This window comes from Rattus rattus, chromosome 1 (assembly GCF_011064425.1).
Source record: "Rattus rattus isolate New Zealand chromosome 1, Rrattus_CSIRO_v1, whole genome shotgun sequence".
Classification (NCBI taxonomy): Eukaryota; Metazoa; Chordata; class Mammalia; order Rodentia; family Muridae; genus Rattus; species Rattus rattus.
Genome location: NC_046154.1, coordinates 29,573,267 through 29,591,468, shown reverse-complemented (window position 1 = coordinate 29,591,468; position 18,202 = coordinate 29,573,267). Strand labels below are relative to the sequence as shown.

Here is an 18,202-nt window from a genome sequence, read left to right as displayed (position 1 = left end):
CCTGGTCACCTAGGAAATGTGACCTGTTCTGGGTACTAGGCATTTGGGAGGGATAGGATGCGTGTCTGGTGCCCTGATCTACTGGGCCTGCCTAGCAACAGCAGCCAAGCAAGCTAGGTCATATCTAAGACACGTGGTGTCATGTGGAAGGGTGTGAACGGAGTGGGGTGCTGTCTCTGAAATGGGAGTCAGGAAAGAGCCCTCCCAAAGGTGACATTTGAACTGTGGGCTTCATGACAAGAAAGCCCACCCAATTCAGGACAGAGTGGCATTTCTGACTGGGCCAATGCCCCCTATACAGGAGCACTGGGGCAGGGAATGGCTGAGCAGGGCGAGGCTTGGGTGGCAGGCCAGCCAGGGTGGGCTGCAGTATTATAGGAGGAGAGACGAGATAGAGGCCTAAGCTAGGTCTAAAGGGATTGTGAACCTGGCTGGGAAGGTTACACATACTCCATGGCTCAAAAGTTCTGCTCATAGAAGCATACCCAGAAACACTCCTGTACCAAGCTACACAAGCATGTTGTGCTCTCAGAATGGATTATTATACAGCCAGGAACATGAATGAACCCCAGATCTACATGACATGGGTGTCATAGAAACATGCTACTGAGTGACAAAGATGCTAAAATATTAAAACAGTAAAAACGCATCTATTTCAACATGCATATAAGAAAATAGATTTTTTTTGCAAGGCAAAGAAATTAAAAACACAAATTCAAGATAGCAGTTACCAGAGAGGAGCTAAGAAATGGAATGGGGAAGGAGAAAAGAGATGAGTCACCTGGGCCCAGTGTTCCAGCCCCCAGGTTGTGTGGTGACTCTGTATTGCACCATAACTTTGACAAAGACAAAGGGATAGGCGTCCTGCAGGCCCTGAGGCCAGCATGTGTATCCTGGATTTTATTCTGTACTTGAAGGCAGTGACTCTGATCCAGTATTTCAAATGCCACTCGGGCTGCTGAGTCAAGGACAGAAAACAGCGATTCAAGAAGCATGAAGGACGCAGTGGAGGAGACCCCTGCTGTCATGACTGGGTGGGAAGGGGGCAGCATTGGGGGAGGGGAGCCTTCAGGATGCAGTATGCTCACCTCGTGTTTCCCTAGTCACGAGGCCCCATGGTAGGATTGGGGGACAAGGGTGACATCAGACTTAGCTTGAGGGGTTTGATTTGGCCAACTAAATTAGCCAGATAAAGGTGCCCAATTTGTAGAGCCCAATGAGGAAGGCTGGGAGAGCGGGTTGGGTGTGGAGGAAACCCGTGTAACCAAGAGCGCTGCCTTAAGTCTGGATCTGACTTTGTTGGTATAAAGACCCATGAACATTGGAGCTGGGATTTGTTACAGTCTGAATCGCATTGTGGGAAACCGACCTGCGCATTAAGCCAAACGGACAGAAGAGCCCAGTGGAGCTAGACAGCCAGTGACTCTTGGAGGACAGAGATGAGGACACAGCCAAACAGGAGAAGGCAGTAGCTCTGTCTGACAGAGTTTTCCAAAGCACAGATTCTCCACACCTGTAAAGGAGACCGGTTTCCAATTCTTAGAATGTAGTTTCACAAAAAGATCGTTTCATTTTGCAGTTCTCCATGTTTTATAAAATGCTTTCAACTCCACCATTACATTTGAATGTCACTGACTTCCAGTGTCATTCTGACACAGCAGCCTCCCCCTCTGTATGCACAGGGAGACTGGGGTTCAGTGTTCCATTCAAGGAGGAAATGCTCCCCCTGACAGTGTGACATACCCGGTAAGGGCACTGATCTCGTCACCAGGCATACTTTCAGTTGACCCCAAAGGGCCAATAGGACCCCGCCAGGCAGAGAGGTGTCATGGTGGCCAACAGAGGCCAACGCCTGAGTTGGAGTTCTCCCCTGGGAAGGAAGCGACTGTGAGACACTGCTAGGTGGAAGGTGACATGGGACACTTCTGTCCTTGCGGCAGGTTGGGAGCACGGTGCTATTCCGTTGTCAGAAAGGTTACCTGCTTCAGGGATCCACCACCAGGACCTGCCTTCCCAACCTGACCTGGAGTGGAACCCCACCTGACTGTGTCCGTGAGTGCCACCCCACCTGACCCCACACCCCGTCCACTGGCCCAGGACGGAGTGGCGGGGTGTGTTCCCGTCAGAACCAGTGTTGGTCTCTACAGTACTTGCCTCTTGGGGCATCACAGATGTTTCCACACAAAAGCCTTTCTGGAATTTAAGGTCATCCCTATAACTTAGCAAAGAAGAAGTAATCTAGGGCCAGCGAGAATAGGAACTACGGAGGGGCAGGCTCGTGGAAACATGGCAGACGGTAGGCTCATTTGCTTGGTGTTGCAGACTGAGGTTCGCTGTGACTGGCTAAGCCCTCATGCTACCATATTCCTAAAGACCTTGAGTGTGGCTTGCAAAGAAATGAAGGAGGGGGAGCCAGGCACGAAAGGGCAGAGATGGAAAGGATCAGGGTTCTACATAGAGATGGGGGTTGAGGAGAGACCCCTCAAGTGTGTCTTCAAATTCCTCCAGCCTAACATTGTCTTTGCTCTCGTCATCCAGCCCACCACTGCAAGCAACCAGAGACGCCCACACATGCCAATGTTGGAGCCCTGGACCTGCCATCCATGGGTTACACACTCATCTACTCCTGCCAGGAGGGCTTCTCCCTCAGGGGTGGCTCCGAACACCGGACCTGCAAAGCCGACGGCAGCTGGACGGGCAAACCACCCATCTGCCTGGGTGAGCAAGCCCTTTCTAGGGCAGAGGTTTTGGAGTAGAGGTTGACAGGCACTGAATAGGGCCAGGAGGAAGACAACCCCTGCTTTGATTGAAGTGTGGCTGAGACCGGAGACCACTTCAGAACAGCTCACACAAGTTCATGTTGACCCCACCGCCTGCCGTCACTTAAGCAAACACACACCGTCCTGCCCAGTTCCTCCTAGCAGACCGGAAGAGTGCCTGACTCATCCTCTCCTCCTCTTAGTCTTACTGTCGCTCTGCCAGGATGGCCCTGGGCATGCGGTGCTTGTCTGTCCTAAGGAGTTCGCAGAAAGGCACATTATCCTACCACAGGCATGATCTGTGCCCTGGGGACACTTGCCAGTCCCCAGGAAATGGAAATAAAGACATGTTAGCAAGAAAGAGAAAGCACTTCGGGGTGGGAATGGGCTAGAGAGCTGAGAGAAACGTCCCAAGCACTGGCCAGCAGCACCATGACGCTGTAGGTCATTTCCACAGCACTGGCCTCTCCCGCGTTTATAGTGAAGCAAGGCTCTTTCCGGTGTGTGAAGTCCAGGCAGAGAAAGGCTTCTAGTCTTTCTCTGACAACTGTCTTCACCTTTACATTCACCCTGCTGTCGATTTCTGCAGCCTCTACTCTCCTGACACAGTTGGTGTTTTAAAGCACATTGTCACGTTAACATGTCACCACCATATGTAGATGATAGAAATAATGAATGATTGAGAGAGAGAGACACTGATCATCATAGCCTGATCAGGGTAACGACCCCTTGAGGAGCCAAGAGACGCACTGAATGCTGGGAACAGGGAGGAAGGTCACTGAAGGGGAGGGCAGGGAGGACTTCCTCGGAATGTCATGTGTGGTATATGGTATGGTATGTGCTTGTGGTGGGAGTATATAGTATGTTGGGGGATATGTGTGAGATATCTGGTGTTTGTGTATGTGTTTATTGTGAGGGGTGTGTGTGTGTATTATTTCATATATGTGTGTGGTATATGATGTGGGCTATATGTCTGAAAAGAAAGATAAAAAGAGAGTGAAAGAAAGAAAAAGAAGGAAAGAAAGAGATGAGATGGGGGTACATGATGTGTTGTGTGTATGATACATGGTGTGATGTGTGTATTATATATGGTATGAGGTACGTGTGTGAGAGAGATGGTGTGGGGGCTTATGGTGTATGTAAGAGAGAGAATGTGTATGTGTGATACACAGTGTGAGGTGTGTGTGTAAGTGTGAGATATGGCATGGGCTGTGTGTCTGGGGTATATGTTGTGGTATGCACGAGGTATATGCTATGGGGTGTGTGAGTGTGTAGGATGAGATGTGAGAATGTGTGGTATATGGTAGGTACACATGTGGTATGTGTATGGATATGTGTAAACTGTGGTATGCAGTGTGTATGGTATGGCGTATGTGTAGTGTGTGTGTGTGTGTGTGTGTGTGTGTGTGTGTGTGTGTGATGGTGTGTGCACATGATGTGTGGTGTATGTGTGGTACATGGAGTGTGTGTTTATGTTCACACAAGCCATGGACAGATAGGTTGCCTGCGTATCCTGGGCACTGTGAACAGTGCTGCAGTGACTCCAAGCTGAGTCTCATTTTCAGCAGAGTGGGTTCAATTCCTCTGGATCTACACCCAGGAGTGAGACTGCTGGGTCCGTTGATAACTCTATATTTAGTTGTCCTTAACTATTTCAAGATCATGCCAGATTCTGCTGTTCTTAATTAACACGGTAACAGTAACAAAGAACAGCATAAACACATACATCTCGGGTTCTCGTCTGATACTCCAGTAACGTGACTGACGTGTTTCCTTCCCCTGTTTGTCTATGCACTGTGCTTTTCTGAGATGGGTCTGTAACATCGCTATCCTGGTAGGGGAGGAGAGTCCGGTGCAAGATCTCAGAGAGCATGTTCACCTAACTTCAGAAAGGCTGCCACCATCGATATCCTCTAAGTGCGACCAGAGGCTGACCCTATTTCTTCCTGTTGCCTTTCCCAGCAGAGGTCCGGCCCAGCGGGAGACCCATCAACACTGCCCGGGAGCCTCTGCTCACGCAAGCCTCAGGTAGGCAGAGTCCAGATTGCTGGCTCCCGAAACTGGTGCTGCCTCTGCCACACCTTAGCCAGTTTGAGGCACACAGGCCCCACACCCAGTGGAAGGGAATGGAGACCCCACACAGACACCAAGACAATTCCCTGCCAACTCCTAAGGCCAACGTGGAGAGGAAGGGAGCCTTCACGAGAAGCTTCATCGGAAGGAAAGCCACGCCCCTTATTAAAGTGACCGGGGCCCTGAGCTCTGGAATCACTGGGCGCTGCAGCCCTTCCTGGCACAGCACCCGCCAGTGTGTGCTCACAAATCAGAGACTCTGGTCCCTCTCAGAGAGCTTCCTGGTCATTGGGACCTCGTCAAGATAGGCACTGTGTCTTTAAGAATGTCACATCTAGAATTGGACACAGAATCACAAGTGCAGCTTGGCCAATGCAAAATTATTACAAACTCTGATGTCCTGTTTTGGACCTACTTTTATTACCGTGGTATTTTTTAGCTTTCCACTGCTATAAACAAGACTGTATCCAATCCAATTATGAAGAGAAAATGTTTATTTTAATTCACGGTTCCGGTGGTTAATCCAGGACTGGCTGGCTTTGAGGTTGGTGGTGAGGTGGTACATGTCACGGTGGAAGCACATTGTGGAGAAGCCTCACTCACCTCACAGTTGCGTGTGAGAGAAATGGGGAGATAAAGTGGCTGGAGCCCCACAATTCCCTTTAGTGTCAGGCCCTACTGACCAAAAACTCCTTCCCCAGCTCCTAAAGTTTCCACCGCCAACCTCCCGTCTTCCACCTCCCAAGAGTACCAAGCCGGGAGCTAAGTTTTAATAGTGGGCTTCTGGGAGAACATTCCAGATCCAAACAGTGGTATATCTTGGCATGTATGTTAAAGTCCTATAGATTCTGTTCAGAGGCCATTTTGGTCCCTGACCAAGCCATGTCTGTTGACAACTGAGCTTCACATCTTAAGAGTTCATACTGTTGTTAGGTTAAATAGGGAGGGAAAATCTTGAACAGTGCTTCTCAACCTCTCTAACGCCGTGACCCTTCAATACAGTTCCTCATGTTGTGATGACCCCCCCCCTCAACCATAAAATCATTTCATTGCTACTCCATAACTGTAATTTTGCTACTGTTACGAATAATAATATAAATATCTAATATGCAGGACATCCAATATGCAACCCCCAAAGGGGTCGTGACCCACAGGTTGAGAACCACTGCCTAAGAAAGTTGCTACAAAGATGAACGGTTGAGTGGCCATACTTCCCCGGGGAGCAGGGAGCTTCTGTACACTCACATTGTGTACGTGACTTGAAGTATTGGGGCATTTAAACACTAGCATTGAAGACCTACAGTGACCCTGATTGGCGAGGTAGAATGGCCCCCACTTGCAGAATAGAGCTGCAGCCCACAAGTGAGGACTGGTCTCTTGTACTTGATGAAGCTGGGACATGCGGATGAAGGTTCTGTGTAAGCGCCAGCTTGGCTTCTCGATGTTCAGTGAGTTGTGTAGGGGTTCTCTTCAGCCATGATACTTTGCCTTCAGTTTGTGGAGCGCAACCTACAGTCTGGCAACAGCTTGGGTTATTTCAGGATTCCAAAGAGGCCCCTTTGGCTGATAACTCTCAGTATTGGAAGCTTCATTGGGTGACAAGAGATGGCCAGTTGGGGCTCTGTCTTCTCCCATTATTGGACAAATTCATTTAGATTGCTTTCATATATGTTGGAAAGTTTCTAATCTATTAGATTTCCACACTGCCCCTCAAATGGCCCTGAATTTTAGCCATCTCTCCCCATAATTCCTCCCTTATCCCCTCTTCTCCCACCCACTTGACCCTCCCATTCCAAACCCCCATCCATTCATAACTATCTATTCTATTTTTCTTTCCTATCTGTTTAAAATATACAGTATATTTTTTATTAACCACAGTCAGGACACTGGGCAGTAGATCACTAACATCCCTCCTGCCTGGCTGAAACTTTGTCCCTTTGACCCTGTGTCTACACCTCCAATCCCACTTCTCTCCACTCCCTACTTCTAACGTTTGACGTTTTAGCTTGGTCTGTAAGCGATACCTCACAATGACCTTTCTACTTCTGGCTTATTTCATGTAGTATCATGTCCCCCAAGTTCATCCATGTTATCAAAAGGAAAGGATTTTCCTTTTTTAGGGGTGAATGGTGTTTCATAATTTAGTCCATTTTCTTCATCTGTCCACCCACGGACATTGCAGTCATCATAATTTGGTTGCCGCGAGTGGTTGCAATGAACATAGGCACACAGACATCCCTTCGGCATGCCGGTATAAGTTCCCTCCATTGCTACTCTAAGACACAAGAGGACCATAGTCACCAGAGTGCCTTCCCATCACCCCCACATCAGACGCTGTCTCCATCTATAACCAGTCATCAAGTGGCTGTCCCTGGCTGTCCCAGCAACATCCAGAGTCTAACTCACACATTCCTCGGTCCCTCCAGTTCCAGGGGATGTTTTCGCCAAGAATTCCTTATGGAAAGGGGCCTATGAGTACCAGGGGAAGAAGCAGCCAGCCATGCTTAGAGTCATCAGCTTCCAGGTAGCCAACAGCAAGGTCAACGCCACCATGATTGACCACAGTGGGGTGGAACTGCATTTGGCAGGTAAGGAGCCAAACCATGTCTCTGAGAGCAGGGCGGGGTTGGGGGGTCTGAGAGCAGGACAGGCACAGGGGTGACAGTTACACACCTCTGCCGGGATGAATCAGGGCACTGCATCGTCGGGTCAAGCAGACCTCGCGCTGGCCTATCAGTCAGAATAGGGGGCATCTACTCACCCCGCCCATGGACTAATGGTTAACCATAATGACCCAAACATGAAGAACTCTCTCAAAGGAAAGAGAAACAGCCTGAAGACTGAGCCAAAGGTAGAAGCAGAGAATTCCCAGCAGCCCTAGCGCAGTCCATACACGAAAGGAAAAGAGCCAGCAATGTGGTTCAGTCCATTAACACCAGTGCTCATGAGACAGAGGCAGGCAGATATCTGTGAGTTCGAGGCCAGCCTCGTCTACATAGTAAGTTCCAGGACAGTCGGAGCAAATGGTGAGAGCCTGTCTCAAAAACAAAAAAATCAAAACAACTATGAAAATAAATAAAAAAAAAAAAGAAAAATACTGTTCAACCATAATCAGAATGAAAAAGCAAACACAAAATGTGATTTCTGACAAACTCCAGCTCAGTAGCAGCAAATCAAACCATAGGCTGAACAGGTCCAGGAAAGGCTGGGCAAGTCCTAGCAAGACCCTTGAAAATTATCGTATTCGTGAGTTATTTTTGCCATATGAAATAGAAACAGAAAAATTGATAATAGTATGAACAATGTTCACTTTAGAATTATATTTATACCACAAAAAGCTAGAAACAGAGCATTTCCCCCAGAATAAAATGTAAGTAGTTTCATCATATGACATCTCCAGGATAAAATTTGAGGGCTGGGAAGATGGCTTGGTGGTTAAGAGCACTTGCTACTATTGAAGAAGACCCAAGTCTGGTTCTTAGCACCCACATGAAAGCAGCTCCTTCTGGTCTTTACAGACACCTGCACACATATACACACACATGTGTGCGCGCACGTGCACACACGTGCACACACACACACACACACAATGACAAATGAAACTTTAAAACAAATGCCAGTTTAGGAGTGAATACACCCATCAGAATACACTGCACCTCCACGTTTTAAAGTAATAAAGACTATATTCATAGGAGAGAAAATGCACTCCACAAAAGCATTCACAGCAGCTATTTCCTTTCTATTGGCACTTTAAAATCATGTGTATTTGCGAGCACCATTGTGTGTTACCATAGTAACTAGTAGGACCAGAAGAGATCTTTTTATCTTCAAGCATCCTTTTCTAAAGTTTGTTCAGGTTTCAACTTTTGTATAATCAGAAAACAAGTGTTTTCTTGACTAGACAGATGCATTGGTGAAGGAGTGGATTAATTAATTTGCATACACGCAGCCCATGTGTAATCAGCCCCCCCCATACACACAGTCCTATTCATTCATTTGTTCTAGTAAGAGACACACACTCCCACGCGTGTCGGCTGTTCCGTGTTCATGGACTTGCAAACAAATGTACCCATGCATTGGTGGTCAGACCAAAATACATGAAATCATATTCCTTCTTAAAATGTTTAAATTGTGTGTATTCATTTGTGTGTATGTGTGTGCGTGCGTGCGTGTGTGTGTGTGTGTGTGTGTGTGTGTGTGTGTGTGTGTGTGTGTGTGTGCGCGCGCGCGCATCACACGTGTGTGGACATCAGCAGGCAGCTTTCAAGAGGAGGTTCTCTCCTTCTGCCGTGTGGCTCTTAGGAATGGAACTCGGTCGATGGGCTTGGTGGCAGGTGCCTTTCCTCACGAAGCCATTTTGCCAGTCCTACAAAAATCACACTTTTGTTCACACATATGAAAATCATACTTTCGCTCACACATATAAAAACACAATCACCGTCTTCGGTATTCAGTTACGAACATGCGTCTTCACATCCCTGCACACGCTCACGTTCAACCACATACGAGCACATGCACCAGGCTTCTGCACCAACGAGTATGCAGGGGACATTTACACCAGTGTCCACATGGAAGTGTCACACACACGGTCATGCCCTTCACACCACAGATGTGGATTTTGAGAACTTTCATAGAGTTTCAAATATAACCTACTTTCTTTCTCTAGGAAATTATAAAAAGGAAGATTTCCGCCTCCTGCTTCAGGCTTACCAGGTCACGGGTCCGGCGGAGAGCTTCGTGAACAAGTTCAAAGATGACCACTGGGCATTAGATGGCCACGTAAGTGAGGCAAATTGGTCTTCACCGGGCCTTGCACCCCACCCATCCCCAGATTGCTCACAGAGAAAGGACAATGGAGTGTGGGAACTACTGAGGTCGCCTGGAAACCTGAGGAGTCTTTAGACCAGGACTAGGAGCTAGGGAGTCCTGGTCAGCTGATAGACTGGGCAAAGTGGGGATCAAAGAGGCTTGAAGACTCAAGAGTCCAGGGCTACCATGTCTGAGAGAATCGTGTGAGCTCCGCACTCAGAACAGGAAGCAGGGGTCAGGAGTATGAGAGTGAAGGTCATGATGTCATGGGTGTGGGCTGGGAGAAGGTGACGCCCCAGTGACTCCCTGCATATGTGCTCAAGTTTGAGATGTGGACTATACGTTACTCAGCACAGCTCAAGAGTCCAGGACACAGAAGAGAGAGGCAGGGATCTCTTGTATGCCTTTGTGGGAAATATATACATTGTAGAGCATTGACAAAGAAGAAACCTGTCCCTAGTGATGGTCGTATGCAGGCCCCTTCTGACTTCACAAAGGAGCGTTGCGCACGGAATCACCTATAATGGCCCCTGCATCGCTGTCTTTGACCCCTGTTGGGAAGACACAGTGGGGAAAGAACAAGTGGTCTAGCGGTCTGGGGTAGCAGAGTTGAGGACAGGGCCAGCTGTTGCGGGGGAGGGGTGATGTGGCTGAGAGATTCTGCTTTGTAGACCCACAAGGAGAAGCCACATGGTTTCTCCAGTGGCTGGAGCCTGCAGGTAGTTCCCTGATGTGCCCAGGATGTCTGTGGATCCCTTGGGGATCCCGTACCAGTATTAGCATCAGTCCAAAAGCTGAGAATGAATAACTGATTCAATAGCGTCATGGGAGAAGGAACAAGTGGAGGGAGAGGATAAAGCTGTGGGTGCAGGAACAGCTGACAATCATCGGGGTCCCTTCTTCAGCCAGCCAGGATCTGACTGAGGGAACATGTGAAGACACCAGACAAAGGACACCCCTGGAGCTGGAGCCTGAGTTTTGGGGGTACACCTGAAGCATCCTCAAAACACACTCCCACTGCTAAGAGGACAGGCCAGCTGTTGGAACATCATGAGGGTCAGGTACAGGGGGATGCAGACAAGTTATGTCCTAGCCACCACCTCAGAACCCAACAGCCTTGGGAACTGCCAGAAACTCTCCAAAATGTGTTCACCCTGCCGGGCTCACCTCCCTCGTAATTCTGTTGACTGTTTGCACGTCAGTTCTCATCACCAGTGTCCTCTTACAACTCCTTGTGCCCAAAGCCTACTAAAGACTCTGAGGATACCGCTGTGTCACTCAGGCCTCACAGTACGGCATACATGACATTCCACAAATGGGAACTGACGCACGATGTGCTGTGAGCAGCAGACACCAAAGGACACGGACAGTGCCTCACACCTCAGCTCCTAGCACTGGGGAGTTATAGACAGAAGGAACGGGAGTTTGTGGCCATCTTTGGCAATGTGTAGAAGTTCAAGACCTGCCTAGGTTACTTAAGATCCCGCCTCAAAAATCCAGAAAAAAGAAAGAAAGGAAGGAAGGAAGGAAGGAAGGAAGGAAGGAGAAAACAACACCACACTTCACACACACACACACACACACACACACACACACACACACACACACACACATGCCAGCTATGCTCTGGTCTGACAGGAATTCCAGATTGTTCTAACATGCCTTGTCTCCCCCACTCCCCCGCCTCTCCCTTCCTCCTCCTCTGCCCCCATCTGCCTCCCCACTCTCTCCCCATCTCTCTCCTCCTGCCTGTTTCTGCTGTTTCAGGTCTCCTCAGAGTCCTCTGGAGGCACCTTCGTCTACCAAGGCTCCGTCAAGGGCCAAGGCTTTGGGCAGTTCGGCTTTCAAAGACTTGGTAACTAGCATGTGTCCTTGGAGATGTAAGCTCAGGGGATGGGAGAGGAGCTGTATCCTGGGGCAGGAAGGAAACTGGCCTGAAACTCTACCCAAGGAGGATCTCTTAAGCTCATCTGGATCAGACAGAACCTGCACTAGCTCTAAAACAGATGTTTGATGGACATTCAGCCCTGTTGCTGTGCTGGCCACTGGAGCCACACGGCATCACCCCCTGCCCAGAGGCTCAGGCAGTGGCTGAAACACTCCCACATCACGGCTGCCCTTCCCCCTGCAATGTCGCGCCTTCCTTAGCATTTGCCCAGGAGGTGGGGATTGCCCTTACATCACAGACAAGAAACCCAAACCCTGAGGAACCTTCTCCTCTTTGTCCTGTCTCAGAACTGGACTCTGCACACTGGGTCATATTCAAACCAAACATCCTCACTCCAGAAACAGGTCCCAACCCAGGGGCTGGCACTCACATGGGATAGGGTCCTAGCTTCTTGGGGACAGTAAAGATGGGGACTGTATCCCACACACTGTGACCTTCCAACCCCAGGGCTCCTACCTGCCAGGCCATCCCTTTCCTTCTCTGACAGCTCTCCCTTCAGAAAGCTCTCTCTTCAGTCAGCTCAGATCTGCTCGTGGCACCCCTTCCTCTCTGCTCCTCCACACAGCCGTCTTGGCTTTGCTCTCAAGGCTCCAACATGTGGCAGCTCTTACACCTCCAACACAGTCCCAGGACCCTCAGCCCAGCAGCAGGAAGACCCCAGCAAACACAGCCAACTCCCTTTCCCTGTTGATCCCTACACCTCAGGTGACCCTTCATGGAGTGGGTGGAGAGCCTTCATACACCCCACCTCATTCTTCCATGGCAATCCAGCCTCACTATACATGTACACATATACACACACACATATGTATCCAGCCTCACTATACATGTACACATATACACATATACACATATACACACATACATATGTATCCAGTCTCACTATACTTGTACATATATACACATATACACATATACATATGTATCCAGCCTCACTATACATGTACACATATACACATATACACATATACATATGTATCCAGTTTCACTATACATGTACACATATACACATATACACATATACATATGTATCCAGTCTCACTATACATGTACACATATACACATATACACATATACATATTTATCCAGTCTCACTATACATGTACATATATATATATATACATATACATATGTATCCAGTCTCACTATACATGTACACATATACACATACACACACATATACATATGTATCCAGTCTCACTATATATGTATACATATACATATACACATGTATCCAGTCTCACTATACATGTACATAAATACACATATACATATGTATCCAGTCTCAATATACATGTACATATATGCACATACACATATATACACATGTATCCAGTCTCACTATACATGTACATATACATATACACGTATACATATATATACACATACACACATGTCCATATACATATGTATCATGGCTCCATCTGATGATCATTTTCATCTAATCACAGGCTTTGATGGCCAAGAAAAACATAGAAACTTCTAAAGAACTTCATCCTTTGAAGGTTGTGTTCAGAGATACAATTTCAGGGCCCTCTGCCAGCCGTCTTCCCTGGGACCCCCCGAGGGATAACTGTGTTCCAGGCCAGAGGCAAACTCACATGGGCCTCCAGGGAGGCGTGTGGGCCAGCAGCTGCAGCCAGGGCGCAGGCTTCTGCTGGCTGAACTGGAGCACGTGACCATAGCTGATGCTCTGCAGCAGGGTAGTGTGGCCAGCCGGGAGCGTCACCTCGGGGTGAGTCTGTGACTTGAGTGTTACGCTTTGGCACTTTGCAGACCTCAAGCTGTTGGAGTCAGACCCGGAGTCCATCGGCCGACACTTCGCTTCCAACAGCAGCTCAGTGGCCGCTGCCATCTTGGTGCCTTTCATTGCTCTCATCATCGCCGGATTCGTCCTCTATCTCTACAAGCACAGGTACTGGGAAGGCAGAGGCCAGGGGGCTCAGCCGTGACCCAGACCTAGTACACTGAAGGCAGAGGCCAGGGAGAGCAACTTCATACCCAGACCTAGTACCCTGAAGGCAGAGACCAGGGAGGGCAACTTGGTACCTAGTCCTAGTACCCTGAAGGCAGAGACCAGGGAGGGCAACTGCATACCCAGACCTAGTACCCTGAAGGCAGAGACCAGGGGAGCAACTGCATACCCAGACCTAGTACCCTGAAGGCAGAGACCAGGGAGGGCAACTATGTACTCAGACCTAGTACCCTGAAGGCAGAGACCAGGGAGGGCAACTGCATACCCAGACCTAGTACCCTGAAGGCAGAGACCAGGGAGGGCAACTATGTACTCAGACCTAGTACCCTGAAGGCAGAGACCAGGGAGGGCAACTTGGTACCTAGTCCTAGTACCCTGAAGGCAGAAGTCAGGGGGCTCAACTGCATACCCAGACCTAGTACCCTGAAGGCAGAGGCCAGGGAGGGCAACTTGGTACCTAGTCCTAGAACCCTGAAGGCAGAGGCCAGGGAGAGCAACTGCATACCCAGTCCTAGTACCCTGAAGGCAGAGAGGCCAGGGAGAGCAACTGAGCACCCAGCCCACCCCACCCTACCCAGCATCCTCCTGACTCAGAAGAACGTAGTTTTCTAAAAGGAGAAAGGATTCCGTCTCCTCTCCTGCTTTGGATCCTGTGTTACCTTTTAATTCAAGGTCACTCACTGTCTCTTATTCTCAGGAGAAGACCCAAAGTTCCATTCAATGGCTATGCTGGCCATGAGAACACGAACGTGCGGGCCACATTTGAGAACCCCATGTATGACCGCAACATCCAGACCACAGACATCATGAGCAACGAGGCGGAGTTCACAGTCAGCACCGTGTGTACTGCAGTATAGCCCCCAGGCCTGGCTGCAGCTGCCACTGCCACCGAGAGCCCCGCCGCCAGCAGCCGTGAGATTCGGGGAGCTGGAGGGTGGAAGACGGACTGGCTCTTCAGGGGACATAGGGACCTGTGTACACACTGCTCCGCACACAGGGACACCCCCCACACCACAGGCACAGAGGGCTGGCCAGTGGCATTAGGACCCTCCTCGAGATGAGAAAAATTGAAGCAAGAATGGGAGCATCCACAAACATGAACAAAGACATATATCTAGGAAGAGGGGGTCAGAATCCGAAACTGCAGTAAGAAAGTTGGCCCACGAGGGAATAAAAAGTCATAACCAGAAAAAAAAGCCAGGCAGATGTGGCAACCACCTGTAATTCCGTTGTTGGGGAGGTAGAGAGAGGAGGTGTCAGACTAGTTGATGTGTGAGAATCAATGTCTGGCTTCCACACACATGCATGCATGCATGAGCACTGCACTTTGTGTTGTCTGTGCATATGCAAACGCACGAACACACACACACAGAAACACACACACAGAGAGAAACACACACACAGATACACACAGAGAAACACACACAGACACACACACACACACAGAAGCACACACAGAGAGAGAAACATACAGACATACACACAGAAACACACACACACAGAAACACACACACAGAGAACACACACACACAGAGACAGACATACAGACAGACACACACAGAGACACACACACACACACACACACACACACAGAAACACACACACACACACACACACACACACACAGACACACACACACACACACACACACACACACACACACACACACACACACACACACACACACACACACACACACACACACACACACACACACACACACACACACACACAAACACACACACACACACACACACACACACACACACACAGACACACACACACACAGACACATACAGACAGACACACACACACAGAAACACACATACACACAGAAACACACACACAGAGAAACACATACAGAGAAACACACACAGAGACAGACACACACACAGACACACAGACACACACACACACACAGACACACACACACACACACACACACACACACACACACACACACACACACACACACACACACACACACACACACACACACACACACACACACACACACACACACACACACACACACAACACACAAACACACAGAGAAACACACACACAAACACACACACACACAGAAACACACACACACACAGAAACACACACACACACGGGGGGGGGTAATAAACGCTCTGCCCCTGTGCCCACTTCCTACACGTTCCCATCCCCAGTTTGAGACGACTAAAGCCCAAAAGCAAAAGACAGAACCAACTGACGCCCTTCCGTTCTCTCCTCCCGCTTGGCTTTGCCTCTTTGTTCCATTCCCACCCCACCTCACCCCTCCTTCCTCTCTCTCTTCCTCCTACCTGCTCTGGTTGGTCTGTTGGTGCCCAGCTCCCCAGGGGGCAGGAAGGAGCTCCCCTGAGCACAGCGCCCAGTGCCCATCTTCGTCTGTCCCTCCGCCTACGTCTGCCACTGCTGGGACTCAGGCACCTGCTCGCCTTGCCTCCATCTGTGCTCACCCTGGAGAGGACTCCACGATGCCCTGGTGTGGGGCCGGAGAGGAAGAGGGCTGCAGATGGAGGAAGGCGGATGGATTAAAACAGCAGAGTGAATCGTGGGTGTGCACCTGAGCACACACGGCCTCTCCTTCACTGTGTCCTGCAGAAGAGACCACAGAGGCTTAAAGAAGGGACGCGTGTGCATGTGTGGGTGTGTGGGTGTGGGCAGGTGTGTGTGTGTGCAGTACAGGTATGTGTGAAAGATGCCCTAGACGCTTTCCCCCCACAAACCCAGAGGAAACGACGAGAGGCATCATTACCTCTCAAACCGACACGTCCCCACTTGGGGACTCGGAGAGTGAGTAAGGACACATCTCATGGAAGGTAGCATGCAAAGCCACCTGGCTGCAGGGGTAGCCCCAACTGCACAACGATAGGAAGGATTACCTGGAAGAGAAGGGGAGAAATTCTTCAGACGTAATTTGGTAATCAATGCAATTTCTTTCAACTATAATGGCACTGAGTTTTAAACCCAGTGAATTAAAAAGTCATTTGGGGCCCTGAGCAGCTTTGAGAAAGAAGGGTAATGTAGTGGCAGAGCTGGGGGATAGAGCAGGAATCTGCCTCAGGGGCCTAGCATCACATCCGGCTGTCAGCTGACCAAGAGAAGAGAAAAGGCCCCTGCAGACAAGACAGCACACCCTGGACAGGACAGGAGCAAGCCAGCCCTGGCTCCCAAAAGGTGGCGGCCGCCGCTTACTGACTTATTCTCCGTGCCTGACTCTTTACATGTCATTTCTAGTTCCTTAAAAAACGCCACCAAAGCAGGACTTGCTATTTCCACTCAGAGGTCAGGGAAGAAGGAAGCACGAGACACCGAGATCGGGTACACCAGAGATGCGAAGGCGACCCTGTCTGACTCCGACATCTACGGCACCTGCTGCCAGAAAACCAGGTCTCCCATGGGCACCAAAGGCAGGAAGGTAGGGGAGTCTCAACAAGAGGATGCACATGTCTAATCTGGACGCTGCTGTCTGTGCCTGGGCAGCACCAGATCAAGCACCCAGTGCCCCAGCCTCCTGAATTGGTGCTCGCCCCTTGGCTTCCAACAGCCCACAACCACAGCGGAGGACCTGGCAGCTCCTTCATCGAGAGAACTGAGTGAAAGTCGCCTTCTCTCCAGCTCCTGGCAAGTGGCTCAGAGTCATTTAGGCCAGTGTTTCTCAACCTGTGGATCACGACCCCTTTGTGGGTCACGTGACCCTCTCCCAGGGGTCACATAAGACCATCCCGCATACCAGATCTTCACCTTATAATTCATAACAGTAGCAGAATTACAGTTATGAAAAGGCAACAGATATAACTTTATGGCTGGGGGGGTCACCACCACGTGAGGAACTGTATTAAAGGATGGCAGTGTTAGGAAGGTTGAGAACCGCTGATTTAGACAATGTCACTGTGTTTAGGTCATTAATGAATTCCTTATGAGTGTGGTCGGGAAGCCTGCGAGTTTAGAACTCAACATAATGACATTTAGATTCACTTTTTCCGTGTCCTGCGGAAGTTCCCCGTGAGCATACACCCCTGCTTCCATGTGAACGGCAGCCTCCAACACGTGTAGGACGTATCGAAGTAACATGTAGAACGTGTGCAGGGATGAACAGGGAGGGGGGAGCCGGCACAGTTCACAGGAGCAGTTAAAAGAACTCAATGAGGATGGGCTGAAGCGAGGGGGGTCTCCATTTCCAGCAGGTGCATTGAAGGCCACAAGGGCAGGCCCACTCCTGTCCACATACCCCTGGGACTCAGCATCCCTGTGCCCAGTGGGAGAGGACCAGTCTAGACAAACTTGTTCATGCTCCTTCTGCTCTTGGTGGTGAATGCAGGAGGTTCTCGGGTTCCTTCCCCCGTCCTCCCCAAAGCTAACCCAGTGTGCTCACCCAGCCCTGCCTGGCACCCTCCTGTGTGTGCTTGGGAGGTCCCAGGATACACTCAAGGAGCAAAGGCTGGTGGGTCCCCAGCACCTGCTGTGTGTCACCCTCCCTCTGGCCTTGGGCACTTTCTCTTCATCCCCAGAGGCTCAGAAGGGAACAAGGCAGATTAAGTCCTTTACCCACCATCCGTACCCTGTACCTACCACCTCCATCCCACGAGGGAAAAAAACAGTAAAACAAAAACAAAAAAAAATCTT

General features: G+C 49.6%; 1 protein-coding gene across 1 annotated transcript in view; it reads left to right on the top strand.

Moving 5' to 3' along the window:
• The window catches only part of Csmd2 (CUB and Sushi multiple domains 2), a 569,599-nt gene extending 552,922 nt beyond the window's left edge, over positions 1-16,677 (top strand). The window contains exons 63-71 of the mRNA XM_032897562.1: positions 1,941-2,052; positions 2,539-2,718; positions 4,725-4,787; positions 7,259-7,420; positions 9,499-9,611; positions 11,409-11,496; positions 13,366-13,504; positions 14,262-14,476; positions 15,904-16,677. Coding sequence (XP_032753453.1) covers positions 1,941-2,052; positions 2,539-2,718; positions 4,725-4,787; positions 7,259-7,420; positions 9,499-9,611; positions 11,409-11,496; positions 13,366-13,504; positions 14,262-14,421 — 1,017 coding nt within the window. The 3' untranslated portion in view covers positions 14,422-14,476; positions 15,904-16,677. The remainder of the gene's footprint in view (positions 1-1,940; positions 2,053-2,538; positions 2,719-4,724; positions 4,788-7,258; positions 7,421-9,498; positions 9,612-11,408; positions 11,497-13,365; positions 13,505-14,261; positions 14,477-15,903) is intronic.
• Positions 16,678-18,202: the final 1,525 nt, after the last annotated feature.